At 30.7% G+C, this 20,363-nt stretch overlaps 1 protein-coding gene across 1 annotated transcript; it reads left to right on the top strand.

Moving 5' to 3' along the window:
- Positions 1 to 3,789: 3,789 nt before the first annotated feature.
- On the top strand, positions 3,790 to 14,919 carry LOC111708348 (uncharacterized). The gene is made up of 9 exons (XM_023481682.1): positions 3,790 to 4,189; positions 5,058 to 5,105; positions 7,293 to 7,355; positions 9,337 to 9,394; positions 11,309 to 11,367; positions 12,242 to 12,296; positions 13,167 to 13,206; positions 13,570 to 13,646; positions 14,412 to 14,919. The coding sequence occupies exons 1-9, from the start codon at positions 4,110 to 4,112 to the stop codon at positions 14,571 to 14,573; spliced, it is 642 nt and encodes a 213-aa protein (XP_023337450.1). The 5' UTR covers positions 3,790 to 4,109; the 3' UTR covers positions 14,574 to 14,919.
- The last annotated feature ends 5,444 nt before the right edge of the window (positions 14,920 to 20,363 follow it).

The following is a 20,363-nucleotide window of genomic DNA, read 5'->3' on the forward strand; positions in this document are numbered from 1 at the left end:
GAGGAGGGGTGGGGTGGGGGAGGGGGGGCTGGGACACTTTCTTATTTTGAACCATGAGAGGTTGGGGGGTAGGACACCTACTAAACATGAATTTACCGAGGCCTCCGTTAGTTTAGATCCAACCTTTCTGAGGATCGGAGGTTACATAGATTCTATTTTTTTCTCAGCATTAACATTTTTGATAAGATCGTGAAAAGAACTTCTTAATTCTACGGGCCTGGAAGCATTTTTGTTAATATAAAACATTAAGCCATGGTTTTCGTTTTTATCAATCACAATTTGTAAATTTTAAATAATACGACAACTTAAAAAATATATAAATCTGGAACCATAAAACTGATATAATGAAAGACGACTGCTAAAAGTAAGAATGAACACAGCAATGCACATTGGAAACAAACCTATTTCACTTAATAAATTAATTTGCAAGTTACACTTTGTCCCAATAAGTCCTCTTTGTTTTCTGAAATTTAATGCATGGCATAGAAAGTATAAAAATAAAGCTATGTTCTCATCCATATCTCATAGATATCTCATCCATATCTCATCCATATTTCATCCATATCTCATCTATATCTCATCCATATCTCATCCATATCTCATCCATATCTCATCTATATCTTATCCATATCTCATCCATATCTCATCCATATTTCATCCATATCTCATCTATATCTCATCCATATCTCATCCATATCTCATCTATATCTCATCCATATCTCATCCATATCTCATGCATATCTCATCTATATCTCATCCATATATCATCCATATCTCATCCATATCTCATCCATATCTCATCCATATCGCATCTATATCTCATCCATATATCATCCATATCTCATCCATATCTCATCCAAATCTCATCCACATCTCATTTAATTTGGCTACGTCTGACGAGCTCTTCTCTTGCATTAAAAATTGACAAAGATATAAGATGTTAAGACAGTTTTGATTTATCGAATAAATTGAAATTTGTATACAGGCATTTTCGATATTATATGTGTTAGCTAGTAGGTGTTAACTGGAACACTGCAACTATTGTGTTCATGAAAAATGTGGCATGGATTGAAGACGATATAAAAGTCGTCAATGCATTCCCATGTTTATTGGGACACCCTGTATCTAGGCCGAATTTTGTGAGCTTTAAATACGTCGCTGAAGAACTGCGATTCAAATTTGAACCACCAACTCAAAGTTAAGATTCCCTGGGACCGAATTTAATGAATTTGAACTGCTTTTTCCCGGTTCAAATTTAAGAAACCGATTCAAATCCTTCCTGAATCAAAGTTCATTGACCCCGCAAATTCATTAAGTCCTTCCGTGTAGGTAAAACTAATTGCTTCATAACAACCGAATTCAGATACACATAAAATTGCTTAAATGTCGTTTTCCAATTTCAAGGTTTTCTACACTGCTACAGCAGAATTAAAAATTAAAGATTGTTGTTCATATTTAGATATGTTTTGTAGCACTTTTAAAATAAAGTTTGATTCCATCAAAAACAGTCCTAAAATATATGCGATTCAATGAAATACACTTTAAGAAAATGCTAATTTGATTTTGGTTTGCTTTTAATATAACGTCCACATTCTACACTCAAAAGTGTACAATTCGGTTTACAAATTTAGTGCTTAAAAAAGTCTACATTTTAAATTAAACAATGATATATTTCAACAACTGCGCTAATAATTTTCTACGAGTTCGTAATGAGCCCTGTTTTTATTTTCAATTGATTACGAAAAATTATTGACTTTTTATCTTTAGTCAATTTATTAAAAATGCTTATTATATTTGAATTTCAAATAAAAAATAATGAACGTAAACAATAAAATTCGATAATTATAGGTTGTAATATCTGAATGATTTGTTTGCAACTTTCTGAATTCGTATGAACGCTACGTTCTTCGGTATGAGTTATGTTTAACCATTTTTCTCTTTACAGGCGCAACACATAGAAGTAAGATTAATAGCGATCACCATCGCATTGTTTTTGATGTAAAACCTAACACCTTTCATTTTTCGTGAAAACTGCCTTTAAAAGTTCGGTCTTTTCCCTGCCAAACTGGGCCTTACAATCATAATTTTGCCGACTACATATCTCGTGATTTTTCTTCTTTTTTCGTCGGGGTGAATGCGTTTCAAATAAACAAGTATTACTAAAGACTTAATAAATCAATAATTTAGTGAAATGGGTCTGTTTATACTGCAAAATTGATGGGTATCATGCTAGTGGGACTTTTTGAAATATAACTTATTCTAAAAGTCGTCTTCCTATCTCAGAATTTTCTGGTTATTACTGTATTACATGAACTAATTAACAGAAAAAATATATTCAAAAGAGAAAAAAAAAAGTTTACTTAACTATGTATTAGAAAAGGCAAAAATGTTTTAAATTTTATGATTTACAACTTTTATCATTTAAAGCTTGTTCGTTCCCAGTAGAAAACTATTGTGCGTGATCAAATAATATCTATTTCAGATAATCTATTTCCTTTTGCCAAAATAAATTTTAATCTTTCAATAATTTTTTTAAAAGTTTTAATAATTTTTTACCACATTTTTAATCCTATTAAGGCCCATGTAATTTGTTGAAATTACACAATTTTAAAATCCGTCTTTGTTATTTCGAGAAGAAAACGGCTTTTCTCAAATTAGACATTACAAACTTATTTTTATCTATTTTTTATTAAATTTGAAAAGATCTATCAGTGATTAAGAAAATGTTCCTTCCAGGGGTTTCATGAAATAAACGATCAAAAGAAATAATATTCATAGATTTATTTATTTATTTTTTTATTCAGGGTGTATGACTTCAGTTGGTGAATAGTTTTAAATGTCTTCATCCCTATAATACTGTTATAGATTTTTACCAAAAGTATTTTACTTTGAAATAAATTTTACTGAAATTGGACGCCATATCAAATCTTTTATTAGAGGCCGGTTACCCACAAAAGATAAGACTGTAAAGACGACTTAAAACTTCCCAATATGACGATCCCAAGTAAAGATTAAGTGTTCTGCCTAGAATGTGGGTTTAAAATGGCTTATTTAATGATAAAGAACGAAGTTTACAGACAGTATGAATTCCTTTATGGGCAACCCTGTATATTCTTTAGTATCAAACCACTTTAACAATTTATTTAGCAATTTATAAAAGAAGATATTTTTAAATATTCACCAACTGTCATATTTCGTGGGACACCCTGCAATAACTCTGCAATAAAATGAGCGAGAGAAGCAAGGTGAGCCACATCTTGTTAGCAACCGAGCCTCTTCCGATCCACATCTTGTTAGCAAGCAAACATTTGTTATCAAATTAATGACTCAGTTTATTCTTAAATGAAAAAAAGAGTTACTAAAAATGTGGCTCGGATTAGAAAATCAGAAGAATGTGGCGTTGATGAAGAAATGATAAGGCTTGCCTTCTCCACCGTGGTTATCACCCTTCTTGAAAAAAAATTCTTTAAATATCATTAATTCTATTTCTTTATAAAATGAAAAATATATAAAAACATTAATACCCTGTTTCGTGAAGTTTAAACTTTGTTAACTTGGTCAGAGAAGTTGAAAACTGCACTTTCCTTCAATATAAACTCTTAACTTCAATATTTTTGCAAAGTAAAAAAAATAATTCAAAAATATTTCCAAAGAATTGAACTGTTTCTTATGATTCAAAATTCCAGATGTATTTTTAGAGCCATATTTAATTCAAAATAACTTTTGATAACAACAAAAATAGAACACTAGATGTCGTCTTTTCAAGATTTAAGGGTTTTTAATTCACACTAACCTTGAGGCAGAGGCCCAAAGGAATTACGCTCTCTCTCTGTCTTGTAATTTAACACAGCAAGCGCGTGGCTTTTGGCTCAGGGTTATTGTGAACGAAAAACCCCTTAATTTTGAAAAGACCACATCTAGTGTACTATCTGTGTTTTATTGTTCTATGATTTTTTTTAAACATTATATTTGGTTCTAGAGTTACAACACTTGAATAACTTTAACGCTGAAAACTACATATTTATATATTTTCAGAGTTTAAGAAATTAGAAGAAAATGAAATCAGGAATTTAAATTTTATAAATTTCTAGCTTTTCTGTACAAGGAAGATGAGATTTCATCTCTGTTTGTTGTTCTACCAAGTGTACTGCACCATATCATCAGCTGACAACGATGTCTTCATTGTAAGGTAAATATTAAACAAACAGAAATATTCTTCAAACATTTCTTCTGCCTTCAAGGATGTCCTAAAATGTTGAAATATAGATCTTTAAACATAAGAAACTATTTATGAAAGGATATTAGTCCATTTTAGATAGTTTTTACTGTTCAAACGTTTTAGAAAACTATTTTGAATAAGAAGATATATAAGATCAACTTTACAAAACAATCAATTTTTCATTAATTTGTTGATTATTTCATAATTTCATATAGTTAACCCATAAAAAAGTGGAACTGGAAAACGAATGCTAAACTTATTTTAAATAGTCAAAATTGACCAAAAAAAAAATCACCTTTACAGTATCACACACAGGACTTTTTCACTTAATTTGTTGATATTAAGTTTTTTGATAAAACTATCAACATCATCAAAAACACATCAAATGGTGTCAATGCCGTCTTCTTATTCCAGAGTTTTATAGGGGTTCACTGTAGTATTAAAGTTATCAATCCCTATAAAAAGAATATCTCAAAAGAAAGTACTAATTTATTTATCCAATTATTTTTATCTAATTGAAGATTAAAGATTGATTAAAAAACTTGTAGATATCCATTCATATAATTGAATTAATCAAGGTTTGGATTTGGATATTTCTCATTCTAAACGGAAAAATTTACAACTTTTGATATGTCATGAATACAAGTTCTTTAGCATTTTATCTAGCAATACCCATTTTCTGTTAAAAATTTTATTTTAAAATGTTGTTTTAAAATTCAATATACAACATACATCTGCACATAAGCAACAAGATTCAATCAAAAAAAATGGATGTTTGGGATATTCTCTCAGATATTCTAGATATTTTTAAAATTATTTTATTTTTAATAATTTTTAGCAGCATTGAGGGGGAACAAGCCCGTCTACCCTGCGATATACATTCTAGGAACATATTTAAAAAATATAAAATATTAGTATTTAGACATTTTTATAATTAATTTGATATTTTGTCAATTTAGTTTCAAGAAACAAATTTGGTGTGTAAATATTAAACTATTTTGTCTGTAAATATTTGATTATACTATACCCTTTACAGTATGCAACACCAAAAAAGAAAAAAGAAAAAACGAAACCCGTATTTTAGTGGATTTTTATTGTATTAGTGGCCCGGGGATTTTTATTTTAATGACGTAGATAAAAATAATCTTGCCAAGAAAGTTTTCAAATTCTAAAACTTTTGAATTAAATTTTGTAGATACGTAGTTCTCAATAACTTTGTTATACTTTCTTTAACCTTGTTTCGATTAGAGGGGAATCTAAGTTTCAAAATAGTCATAGTATTTTTGTTTTCCTTCGTAGCAGTTTAAATTTGGATGTGTATATGGGAACTGAGCTGAAAACTTTAGAATGGGATATCCTTAATCCCGATCAGTTAATTAATCTGGAGATTAATAACAAGAGGATAACAAGCATTATATAACCTAGAGATTAATATGCTATTTCTATTGGTTCAGAATAGACAACAAACACATGGCTGAAACCTGATTGGATCAGGCGCTAATGGACCTGGCATACAAGTGTGCTCAATATCAACTTAATCTTGTATCCAGAAAAGTGGCTAAAATTCATTATTCTAAACAGCCAACTGGAAGCTTGGAAACTTGATATGTTGCGCTCCTTTTTATAAGAGAATTCCCATTAGTCGGAAACTGGCAGGGTTATCAAAACGGGTTAAGCAGAAATGAAAAGTGTCCCCAATAGATATTCATATTAAGCGATCAGTTCTGAATACTCGCATTAAACACTGATTTTCCTATCCTGACATATTTGCAACCTTGCGATGGAAAACCCAACCTGTTTAATTTTATCTCTTCTTTCGCTTGGTCTTGAATGAAGCCAAAGATTTTAAATTTCGAAAACATTATTACATTTTTACAATTACAATCTTGAGAATTATCTGTATTGTCAAAATTGGCTAGATTTCTGATAAAAACACAAAATGATAATTATGTAAAAATATGTAAAGTTTAAGTTTTCTAAAGTTACACTTGTAAATCTAGATCATGTCAGCTGTTCCATCTTCCATGGCCACGTGGATTTAACGGTTTTAGAAAGCTGCAACTTACAATCACAATTTTACCCCTTATACAGAATTTTTTAGCCTTTTTTCTCAAATAATTTTTTGTTGGCATATACGTTTTGAATGAAAAAGTATAAAATAAACAAAGTTTAAAGATGATTGAGTTATAGACAAAAACATGTTTAATTTCAAATAAAAGTAACCGAATGTTTCTCACTCTGGTTAGTCCGGTGTGTGGCTTTTATATACAGACAGAGAAATTGAAGAAGCTCCAGTTTATTTTACTAAAATTAAAAAATACGAAAGTTGAAGTTAAATAATATTAAAATTTATTATTTTCTTCAACAACCCTCGCCTGACTCCATTTTATTCGCTTTGTTTCCGAAATGAATATTTTAAAATGATAAAAGAATAAAAGAATAAAAGGAATAAAGCAATTCTTAAAATTCTTCAATTTTAAATCTTGGCTCCTGTCTTTAACCTTTGAAGTTTGACTTATCTTTGTGGATATCTTATTCTTTTAAGCATTGATTTAATGTTAAAGAACACAAAATCTTTTAAATTTCCATGACTTTAAGATAGAAAAAAATGCTCTTTATAACGTGAATGTTTTCTGACCTCGGATTTTCCAAAAAAAATGTATTTTCTCATTAAGAAGGTCTTTAACGAAGGGTCGTTTACAAGAACGATTGTTTTGTTTTTTTCAACGGTTTCGTTTTTCGTTGTTTTAAAAACGATGGTTTCGTTTTTCGTTTTTCGTTTTTCTTCGTCATTTTTGAAACGAAATAATAGTTTTTCAAAAACAAGGGAAAACGATATATCCCTACCTCCAATGCGACGATATAGGGATTAGAAAGTTTTTATTGAAGAAATGTTAAGTTTCATTGCGCAACGATGGCGTAATTTTATTTTGAAAAACTCTTAAAAAATGGATTTTTTCTCATGTCTCACATCATGCAGGGTGATGTAAGCCAAAGGTGAAAAATTAAGATATATTTTCTTCACATACAAACGTCCTAGTTATGAGCCNACATTTAAATATGGTGTGTACAGAAAAAACGATAGTGTGTATCTTGTTCTTTGGTACAGGAAAGATTCTGGAACACCAATATACAGGTATAGTTTAGAATAACAAGATTCTGGAACACCAATATACAGGTATAGTTTAGAATAACAAGATTCCGGAACACCAACATACAGGTATAGTTTAGAATAACAAGATACCGGAACACCAACATACAGATATAGTTTAGAATAACAAGTTTCTGGAATACCAATATACAGGTATAGTTTAAAATAACAAGATTCTGGAACACCAATATACAGGTATAGTTCAGAATAACAAGATTCTGGAACACCAACATACAGGTATAGTTTAGAATAACAAGTTTCTGGAATACCAATATAAAGGTATAGTTTAGAATAACAAGATTCTGGAACACCAATATACAGGTATAGTTTAGAATAACAAGATTCTGGAACACCAATATACAGGTATAGTTTAGAATAACAAGATTCTGGAACACCAATATACAGGAATAGTTTAGAATAACAAGTTTCTGGAATACGAATATACAGGTATAGTTTAGGATTTATAAAAACTGTGGCGGCCGGGAGTAGGAATCTTTGTGCTTCTCTTGCTTTTTTAAAAGTACTGTATGACCCTTTTTTTTTAAAGGGACTGTAAAGGAAAAATGTCAGGAGGCAATGGCTAAAAACTAAGTTACTTAGGAGTTGGTCGAAACCCTTGCGAGTTCTATCTGATGTTCGTGTCTTGTAAAATTTATAAAAAAAACTGTGTCAAATTTATACCAAAATCGGTATTCACCAAATTTTGTGTAACAATAGTAGGTTTTAGCAGATCATATTAAGCAAATACGCAACCAATCTGAAAACATCGATATCCCAGAGGAGCCTAAGTAACTTAGGTTTGCTCCTAATATTATTTGAGTTTAATAATTTTTCATTTTTGATAGATCTAATTGATAATATAATTATTACGTCCGTAGCATGTGACCAGAGTTCTGGTCACGTAATACGGACGCATTTATTATATTGTAGAAGCAATAATTTGATTCTCTAAGAAAGTTCATAATGCTCGAGAATTATGAGGAAAATCCGGAAACAGGAAAACTGGAATCCATATCAATTATATCTATTAAAAGTGAAAAATAAAAATGATAAATTTATAATAAGATCAAACCTAGGTTACTTAGACTCCTCTGGGATATCGTTGGTTTCAGATTGGTTGCGTATTTGTTGAATTTGATCTGTTTAATCCTATTATTTTTATACAAAATTTGGGATACACTGATTTTGGTATAAAGACACAGTTTTTGTTATCAATTTCTAGAGACAGGATCATCAGATAGATGTCTTATATGTATCGTTCAACGCCTGAGATTCTCAGGTTTTAGCCTTTACAGTCCCTTTAAGTGTCCCTTCATTCGATTAAAGATTCACAAAACGATAGAATTCAAGATCTNCCTCCCCCCACCTTGAAAAAAATGTTGCTCCCCCCCCTCGGCCAAATTTCTGTATATGCCCCTGTCCCTACTGATATTATAACAACATAACCATATAAGACTCCTTTTTATTTTGTTTCGTATAGCCGGCCAACGGCTGGACCGATTGGGCTGACATTTTTTGTTGACACTCATGGGTGGGGCGGGGGTGTTATAGGCTAACAAAAATTCGAATAATTTTTTTGAATTTTGAAATATTTTTTTTCAACATTTTATTATTTCCACGGGCAACGCCGGGCCCTTCAGCTATAGTAAATATTATAGTTAAATCTGTGATCCACGTACTCCGGAAGGAGGCAGAGGATTGGAGGGAGGGGTGGTAGCATTTGTGCTATATTAATAAGGCATAATCTCTATGTTTGTAAATCCGATCATATGACTCAGGGAATCCTTGATAAATTTGCCTAAAATTCAAATTAGGGAACTTGGAAGAACCACGGGAATTTTCTTGGTCTGGTCAAACGTTCTGAATTGGGTTTGTTGACTTTTACAGCGAAAGTTTAGTGTCAAGTCAAAGCTGGATTTCCACTCTAATATATATATTTATATTTCAGTTATAAATTATATTTTAGTTATGATTCCCGTCCAGGAGGTGGTTTACAGGATAGGAGTCTATGGTCAGAACCTAAGGTATTATAAACTTAACCTAAAAAAATACTTATAGCTAAAGTGCCCGGCGCTGCCTGTGAAAAAAAGGAATTTTGAAAATAAAAGTATGAATCAAAAAAAAGATATTTTTTTCGAAAAAAAGTTATTTTTGAAAAAAATCTACTTTTTTTACCCATATCATATCATTAGTGTTCACCCTTAAACTTTTTCCGTTTTAATACAGATTAATCAAGAAGATATTTTTAGAAAGAAAATTGTTTTGTAAATTATATTGAGTATAGCGCTGCCAGGGAACATTTCAAAAGAGCCCAGAACTTCTAAATCTACATTTTAGTATTTAAAAATCAAATTATAAACATTATAACATGTTAAAATTGGTTAGAAATAAGAACTCTCAGACGAAATTTTGCAATTATTTAATCTCTCTGCACAGAAAACAATAAAATATGGATTTGTCCAAATGAGAATTTAGGATATCGCCTTGATTTGTTCCATGTTCTATCAAAATTTATCTTTATATTTGTAAATACAAGGTTACCCATATACAAGGATGAGACTTAAGACACGATTTTGCGGAATTTATACCGTCTTTTTCATTACGATACCCTGCAACTGTAAACTTGTTAGTTTCTTTTCCAAACCATTAATTAAGCCATTAGATTACATAAATCTAAGGCATAATACGTAATTTAAGCTCGGGATCGTAATATTTTAAGAGTTCCCTGTCGTCTTGACAGTCTCATCCTTTGTGGGTAACCCTGTATATATATGTTCGTTAAAACGGTGGGAGTAACTATAACTATGAATAATGATATAAACCTAGTTTACTATATTATAAATTTCAAACCGCTTTGGGAAGATTATTTTCAAAAAAAGTGGCAGATTCATACCTTAACAGGCCTTACCTTTGAAATTAGAAAGAAATGGTATCTACAGACATTTTATATACAATCAAAAAAAATCAATTATATTTATTGATTAAATTACAAGAAGATAAATATTGGTTTCAGAATAAATTGTTTAATAATGCATAATTTTGGGAGTCATAAAAATACAGATATTGATTTGTCTGTTGTTTTTTTCTTCTAAATCCGGCTGTTGACAGGCAAATGGCATGCCCAATTCACAGTGGTACCCGTGAGAAATTTCGTTTCAGCAAAAAATTTGACATTTTCGATTTTTTTTTTTTTTGTAAGAATGACTTACAAATTTTAAAGGTTTAAAAGTACCACTGGGAATTGGACATGTCAAATCTCTGGGTATTGACGTTTTCATAGTTACCCTTAACACTATCCGATTGGGCTATTTTTGTCTAATATAGATGGGGGGGGGGTGTTTTACACCACCCCCCCCCCCCCTATGATTTTGCCCTTTGAGTTGAGATAGATGAGTGTGATACATTTCCCAAGTCCAACTTTTTAAGGCCTGCTCATTAAAAATGACCTCTAACTTTAATGGTTAGGGTGTAAGTGAGGATTTTTAAAAAATTAAAAAGGTATGTCGAAATTTTTTCTAAAAATAGTTATTTTTTCTTTTGGCATATATAAACATATGACACATGTAAATATATTCATTTTTCAAGGGCTTTTCAAGTATAATTCTTAGCCATGTAACTTCATTAATAAAAATGTTATTAAACATTTCTGATTTTTAAATCACCAACCCACCATTTTACCGTTCTTCAGTTCCAACCTTCCCTATGCATCAAAAAAAAGATTTTTAGCAAAATTTGTTTACAACTACTATGTTGAAAAAGTAAAGAAGTTCTAATGTAAGTTATACATGATAGTGTTAAAAGCATGCATAATTATGTTAAGAAAGAATGCATAGGCCAAAAATTAATGAATTAGATCGCATCTCAAAATTCAATTCAATGATTTTCTTCAAATTTTTAACCGACAATTTTGAACTAAAAAGTACATTTGTCTTTTTCAGGCATTTGGAAGCCGAGCTTACTACCATATCAACAGCAATCCATCAATGCTGGCTGTTAGGCACAAATTATTTACCATATCTGATATCCTTCCGGCCTTCCGTATTCATTAATATCTGATATCCTTCCGGCCTTCCGTATTCATTAATATCTGATATCCTTCCGGCCTTCCGTATTCATTAATTTCGGGGAATATGTACAATATTCGGAAACTGGACCGATTGGGCTGACATTTTTTGTGGACACTCATGGGTAGCCGGGGAGTGTCTTAGGCTAAAAAAAAAATTTGTTTGCCATGGGCAACGCCAGGCCCTTCAGTAGTTGTTTATAAGATAGACTATGGTCTAAGAGTGATGAGTTTATAAGACAGATTTGATATTAAAAATTAAAGATAATTTTGTTGGTTCAATATTGTAATTACATTTTCTGTGAAATGAAAATATAGCATTACAATATGTTATTTTTAATTAAAAATCATGTTAATACTGAATTTTGATATTTACATCCAAATCAAAAATGTTACAATTTATATCTGTACGGTATTAAAAAGAGGTTTCAGTTCAAGTACAAAAGAAATGGTTTAGCTGAGTGTACGTAGCTCAACTACTTTGTGCAATTTATTTTATTTGGTCCCTGAAACAAGATATAAAGGAAAAACTACGCAATGTTTTGTCAAAAGGAACTTTGCACTTGCAAAACATGAAAGAAAAACTTTTTTATGACAAATGTTTTATATGTAAAACTTTTAAGATTTTGATAAACCCTTGAAAGTAAAAAACAGTGGTAACCAAAAAACAGTGGAATAATTGGCATCGTCTTTTTGCCTTTCTTATTGCCGTCAATTGGCGACTGTAAAAAAAACAAGAAATAAAAACAATAAGGCCCAAGCTGCTTACCTACCTACCTACACGTAATTGAATTGTGTACTTGAACAGTGATCTGAAGGGAGTTGATAGTGGCACTTATACTTGTAGAGTTGATTATACACAGGCAATCAATCAATCAATTGATTAATCAGGCAAACAAAGAATCAGCTTACCCAATTGTTCAATTCATTAATTAATAGGTCGATTAATAGGTCGATTACTTGGTCAATTAATAGGTCGTTTAATAGGTAGATAAATGGGTCGATTAATAGGTCAATTAATAGATCTACTAATAGGTTGATTAATAGGTCTATTAACAGGTTGATTTAAAGGTCGATTAATAAGTCTATTAATAGGTTGCTTTAAATGTCGATTAATAGGTCGATTAATAGGTCGATTCATAGGTAGATCAGTTAGTTAAGATAATTTAGTTTAGTAATTCATAAATGAATTAAGGTAAATTTAACTTGTTTATCAATCAATTAATCAGTGATTTGTAAATATTTTAAGAGGTCAATATATTTTACAGCTTTTTGGACAACATTACCGACCCTATAATTCGCATAAAAGAAGTTACTTAATATCCCTTGGAACTATTGAGTAAAATAATCAGCTCATCTGCTAAATTAACGTGAAAATCGTGCATTTTCATCTCTAAAGATAATAAATTTTTCGGGAAATTAAAAATTTAACTTAATCATTATGTTCTTTTCCAACCTAAAAAGTTTTTTGATGTTTTGAGAAAGCCATTTTAAAAACAAATGGAAAATTATTTGGGGAGGGGGGGGGGGGGATTTCCATCACTTCTGTATCTCATCATCCAATAAGAGATGAATCTTAAATTGACACTTAACACTAAATAGAAATATTTACTTCTACTGAAACTACCGTACCATCAAAAAAGCTATCAAATGATATTTGGGCAAAATTTTTGTTATTGTCCTTAATGTTCTTAAATTTTGAATTTATTTATATGATTGATTGATTGTATTAGTCCCCAACCGTGTACCACCATGTTCGTTTGGATGTTACAGGTATAAAACCATTCAAAGTTGGAGAAAACAAAAGATTAAAGAATGAATAATAGAACGGGTCCTGATGGCAAACAACCAAAGCTTAGCAAACTTTTCATTCAAAAACAGAAAAAATGTTCAACATTGTAAAAAGAAAGGTAGAAGTTGGGTCATCAAGTTCTGATAATCAGAGGGTCAAGAAATGCTAAACAAAGGACTTTTGAAGATAATTAATTGCATGACGTGCGTCGTACAAGTTTCCTTATATTAAAAACCTCGTTAAAAACTTACAATAAATAGATTATTATGAAACTCTTAATAAAAAAATTCCTGAAAATGCCATTAATTAATTTTGTATTATTTTCCATTTCTTTTTTATTTTAGTACCTCCTGTAACTCTGATGATCATTGGTGATCGTGGAAGAGAAATAACAGATAACAATCCAATCGGACCATTCAAGGAACCATTTCTTGTAATGATTATCCAAAAAAAATCTTTGAAAAGAGAAACTCTAATGTTTAAAATATCACATTACAAACTGTGAAACATAGCGTGTTCGATGTGTTTATATTTTAACAAAAGTAATTCTATACGAACAGTTTCATAGAAATCATTTTAACAGATTTGCCACTTAAAAATTAGTTATTTCAGAGTTAGATTGAAAGATGAATTTTGAATTGGCTTATGTTGTTAAGATTACATATTGTAGCAAAACTAGATCTGTTGAACCAGTAGTTGAACTATGAAAACTGTGGAATAAGACAAAGACTGGATTCTCTCTGATCATAGCAAATATTCAAAAGTTTTTACCAATGTCATTGAAAGTTGGAACAAGAATAATCAAGTTTTAAAGGAACAGTTTACAAAAAATCAAATAACATGAGAAACTTGAAAAGGAATTGAGTCTTTACCACAAACTCTGCTTATCTAATTCTTATATCTTTGGAACCCAATGGCGTGCAGCTTAGATATTTCAAACTATGATTTTTATTAGATCAAATAATTTAAGTTTGAAATATCTAAGGTTTACACTATCTTGTTGCAAAGATATAGTGATTAGAAAATTTAAGTTTGTAGCAAAAAATCAATTCTTTTTCAATTTTTTTTTTTTGCAATTGTTAGCTTATTTCATTTTAATCTCTTTAAAAATTTAAAAAATTTGTTGAAAACCTAATCTCGAGTTTGAACAAACTTTTTTTCATTTGCAAGAAAACCGGGTTTTTAGGAGGGAGATCCGTTTACTGTGCTTTGTGTGGCAACTGGAGGTAAAAGTTTTAAAATAATCATCAAAATCTATATAGGTGTGATGGGGAGGGGGCTATCAAGCTTTAACCCCCCTTTTTGTGCTATTAGCTGTCAAAATAACCATTTATTTTGTAACAATTAATGTATATATATCAGTAATTAACCTTTTCTTTTTTTTGGGGGGGGGGAACTTTAAGGTTCATAGATGGAATTTCATTTGCCCATCTTTTTAAAGATTTATTTTTACTCGGAGAAAGATTTAAAGGGAACCCTTGTTAATAGGACATGCTCCTCTCTCTTTTAGAGCAGATTCAATTGAAATAACAGCAACATTTCCTTTAGAAGAAATATAGTAAAATATGTATTACTTTAAGCATTATTGCTATTACTATTTCTCAGGTTTGCAGTGCTAACATGAATTTAGTTAGATGAAGGTTTATATATACTTCTACGTAGGTTGGATGGAAATGCTAATTCTGTATAACGGATTTAAACATAATAGACCTTATATATAAGTGGGTTTACAATTGAGGTTAGTATGTTCAATAACAAATTATGTTTCCTTTCAAGGTTTAAGTTTCCCCCTGTCTAGTTAGAAGAGTGTAGTAGAACAAATACTATAATAAATTCAGGTTGAAAAGGATTTTGTATTTAGGAAATGTGAACATAAATTTTATAAATACAGGGTGTCCCAAAAAGAACTGTATGCAGTAGGTTTATAGGTTTGCTAAACCAAAGGGGTGTAAATAAAATGTAAGAAAAAACGCATGATTGGATGATACCTTTTAAAGCATAGCAGCTTTCCATTCCATTCAATAAAAATGTAATTGCAAATTATTTTTGGGACACCCTGTACACAAAATATTAAACTTATATATTTGCAAATTCCAGCATTCTTTTCAGGATGTTAATATCTGTTTAATACTCCCTCCCGATTAATGTTTAGATATTGTCGGAAATATTTTGGTATTTGTTAGTTTAATAAGAAAATAGTTTTCTTTGATAAAATTCGAATTTTTATTTCTTGCATAAATGTGAGAGCAGTATTATTTTTCTAGTATAGGCTTGTACAGATAATGACGTTATTTATAATGGCATCCTAGTTGGGGTTTAAATCAAATTTTTTTCCGCAAAAAATAATTGAGTTTTTCCCACAAACTGTGGTTTTAAATCCCCATATCTTTGGAACCCATTGGCGTAGACCTGAGATTTTTCAAACTATGAATTCTGATCAAATGCTCTAAGCTTTAAATATCAAAGTTTTACACAATCAGGCGTAAAAGATATAAAGATTAGTTGTGGAAAAAACTCAACTCCTTCAAGAATTGAAGCATCCTCAACCATTCCATATTTAGTGAACACTCTTTAAGAACGTAGTTATTGATATTTCTTAAAAATATATATAACAGCTTACTAAGTGTTTAGTCTTCAGTAGATTTACATAGCTATTTCTGACATCCTTTGTCAGTCAAAGGTTCAAAGGGACCTGTCGTGACGTGGGAATGCCCTCTTTAAAATAGAAGATCACTTTAAATTATGCTCACAGTCCCTTTAACTTGAACCAGATTGTATCTGTAGGAGAATCTAATAAGTAAGCTAGACTAGAGTAGAAAGGATCAATATTCAATTATGAGATAAAGCTTCATTTGTCTCCAAAAGTGCTGTAAATACTAAAAAAGGAAGTTTTTAAATTAAGAAATTTAAGAAATTAAAGAAAATTTCCACTAATTAACCGAAACAACCGATAAGTGTAAAAATCTGTGTAAAAATTGGAATTTTTGACCAAAAACATTTCATTTTATGTTTATTTTCATTTGCAGTTTCTCTCCGAAAGTGACGTGAGCATTTTTGTTTAAAAGAAACAACGGAGAAACTCACAAAAATAAACACTTTTCGAGTAATAAAACACGATATCTTTCAGATTTTTTATTAGACTAAGGTTTCAGGGGTACCCTTGTAAATCGGACATTGTTCACATCTCGGTACTCAGTGGGGTGCTGAGTGCGTGATAGGTCGAGTGATAGGCCGATAAGGATTTTATTTTAGATAAATAAAATGTGAATTCAGTCTGATAATCAGGGGTGTGAAAAGGAATTTGTCTCATCACCCATTGGGACCTAAAATCACCCTGAAACCGTAGATTTTACTGATTAAGTGGGGAAAGGGGCTGAGTCCAGATAGCCCCTCCCCCTCCTTGTAAACGCCTCTGATGATGATGTTTATTAATTTTTAGAATATTGAAAATGCATGCGTTTTTTTCATGACTATTTAATTCTAAAATAAGTTATAAAGGGGTTTAAACTTTAGTTTGACATTTACAATTTACAACATTTGCAGATTTAAGTTTCATGAAGCTGAGATACAATCAATTTTGAATGAATAATTAAACCATGTATTGTTAGAAAACTCCTAATATTGAGAAGGAACCATACCACAGAAAATTTGATATTTTGGCAGGTTCAATTAGTTCTCCTGGTTCAATTAGTTCTCCTGGTTTAATTAGTTCTCCTGGTTCAATTAGTTCTCCTGGTTCAATTAGTTCTCCTGGTTCAATTAGTGCTCCTGGTTCAATTAGTTCCCCTGGTTCGATTAGTTCTCCTGGTTCAATTAGTTCTCTCCTATCGGAAAATATACTATTCTGAATGAATCATCAAAGAAGAGTTTCTAACGTTGGTTTCGAACCATCATAGGAAAGATAATTTTATCTTTTGAGGACTTTGATATGATTTGAAAGGTTCAACTAGTTCTTCTAATGGTAAATAGAAGAACAGAGTACACCCCCATCTTCAAATATTTAATGAACAAAAAAATCAAAAATAGACTTTTTTGATGTGTAGATTGGTCAAAGGTATAAATATCTATTATCTGCTTTAATGAGTTCGGTAAGAGATGAGCATCGCTTTTTTAATGAACGAAATTGTTTGTGAATTATGGTGTCACAAAAAACAAAAGATGAAAAAATATTTGGATCTTTCAGGGAAATGAAAAAACGATAGTTTTTTATAAACGAACGAAAAAAATCCAATAGATTTAAACTGAAGGCCCATTTTTGGAAATATTTTGAAAAAAACGATAGTTTTTTACTGAACGACGAATTTAATGAACAAACGAATTAGATAGAAAATAAACGATCCTTTTGAGAACGAACGAAATCATTTATTTTTGAACGATTGAATAAAAACGAGCGAAAGTGTCGTTATTATCGATCATCAAAACTTGCTCTAGCTAATTCAAAATCGGCCAGGTACTAAAAATGAACCAGAGTGTATGCAGTGTTTGAGAAATACTGATAACTCCTAATTAATTGATTTTGTGTTGAAATGTGACTAGGTGTAAACTGTATATAGATATTGTAAAGAAATAACTGCAGAGAGAAAATGTCTATTTTCCTGAAGAATGAAAGTAAACGTCTCCTTCTCACTAAAGAAAAGTAAAACAATAGTAAAGACATAAAAGAAGAATAAATAACTTCTGAGTTCCAGCTTAATGCTTTTATTTGTACAGTGTAATGGAGCAGTAAAACAAATTGCTGATATCTAGCGATGAGCATCGTTTGAGCCATTTAAGTTTTTTTTGACGTTTAGTGTTTCACAAAAGAAGTGAAATTGTAATTTCGATAAATTTACCTTAATTACAATATTATTCGATTTTTTTCTTATCAAAGATATTAACCAAAACGATTTTTCAAATCAACAAGTGAAAACGATTTTCTTTTCGTTTTGAAAAGAAAGTTTTGGCTAATATCTTTGGTCAGAAAAAAATGACCATAATGTAATAAAAGTAAACTTGTCAAAAATGCAATTTTTAAATAGGATTCACATCTCAAAATGGACCTCAAAATGGACTTCAAAATGGACCTCAAATCGACCTTAAAATGGGCCTCAAAGCGGACCTCAAAACGGACCTCAAAATGGACCTCAAAATGGACCTCAAAGCGGATCTCAAAACAGATCTCAAAACGGACCTCTAAACAGACCTCAAACGGACCTCAAAATAGAACTCAAAATGGATCTCAAAAGATCTCAAAGGATCTCAATACGGACCTCAAAACAGATCTCAAAACGGATCTCAAAACAGATCTCAAAACACCTCAAAACGTATCTCAAAACGGATCTCAAAACGGATCTCAAAACAGATCTCAAAACGGATCTCAAAACAGATATCAAAACAGATCTCAAAACGGATCTCAAAACGATCTCAAAACGGATAGATACTAGATACTAGATACTAGAGACTAGATACTAGATACTAGATACTAGATACTAGATACTAGATGCTAGATACTAGATAATAGATACTAGATACTAAATACTAGATACTAGATACTAGATACTAGATACTAGATCCTAGATACTAAATACTAGATATGATACTAGATACTAGATACTATAGATACTAGATACTAGATCCTAGATACTAAATACTAGATATCGATATTAGATACTAGATACTAGAGACTAGATACTAGATACTAGATACTAGGTATTAGATACTAGATACTAGATACTAGATATTAGATACTAGATACTAGATACTAGATACTAGATACTAGATACTAGATACTAGAGACTAGATACTAGATACTAGATACTAGATACTAGATAATAGATAATAGATACTAGATACTAGATACTAGATACTAGATACTATAGATACAAGACACTAGATACTAGATATTAAATACTAGATCTGAACCTGCAGAGAAAATAAAACATATTTTAACCTTTCCTAATTGTCCACCGTGCCCTTTTGTATTATCCTAGATATAATGTCAGGCAAAGATTATTTTATAATGTTGGTAGATTAGTGCGTGTTGTTTTTCAGATATTTTAGAAAGATTTTTGCTTTTAAACAACATCTATTCTACGGTAACAAAAACTTTAAATAAACGCAAATAGATTCTTACAATAAATGGCAATCAGGGGGGATGATAGTTCTTTGCCTGCGTGCTCAGTTAGCTGTACTTTACACTTACAACTGTTTACTATTATTGATATACTATATGGTTAGGCCAGAATCAACTTATGATAAACAAATGTTCGGTACTCTCGGTACTCGGTATAGTTTATGGCCTATAAAATTAGTAAAGGATTAGCGTACATCATCACTCTATACCTCGTTGATGGCAACGTATAATTTTTACAATCTCAGTACAGCTGTATTCTGACGTCACAAGTGTCAATTCAGTTTTTGTGTCCGACAAAATTATTAATATTGTTGACAATTTTAGAATAAAGTGCATAGCTTACAGTAAAATAAGTGAAATTATATGCGTTCTTTATTTTCTGCGCTTACACTTTTTTATTTAATCTTGGAAAAATGTCAACTAATGTGAGAAAATTTTGTTTTCCTTGTTATATTTGACACTTGTGACGTCGTGTATAATTGGTCCATTTCTCTGTTGCCACCTATTGTATTTGATAATCTATTTGAATAAACGTATTTTTAAAAAATATGTTTTCAAAACATTTTTTAAGTTGTTCTTTGAGGTATTAAAAAAGGCCAGAAAATCTCTAAAGAAATATATAGCTTGTCACAAACTTAAATGTGACCAATAGCTTTATTACCTGATGGTATATACCTTTAAAATTTCAAAATTGGATAATTAAGCGGAATAAATGCAAATCAAACAAAATGAACTATTTGACAATATTCTATGTATGGGAATCAATTGCTATTTATAAGAAGTTAAAGACTTTGCAGTTATTTGACATTAAAGCTGGAGGCATTATGAAGGCAAAAAGTTTGAAAGAAAAATGATTTTTGATATTGTGTGTTTGTTGTTTAGAAAAATGTTTAAAGATTTGATGTAAAGCTCTAGGTATATGTCAGTATAAGATGTCTGATGTAAAGCTCTAGGTTTATGTCAGTAAAAGAGGTCTGATGTAAAGCTCTGGGTTTATGTCAGTATAAGAGGTCTGATGTAAAGCTC

This window comes from Eurytemora carolleeae, unplaced genomic scaffold (genome assembly GCF_000591075.1).
Source record: "Eurytemora carolleeae unplaced genomic scaffold, Eaff_2.0 scaffold850, whole genome shotgun sequence".
Lineage (NCBI taxonomy): Eukaryota > Metazoa > Arthropoda > Copepoda > Calanoida > Temoridae > Eurytemora > Eurytemora carolleeae.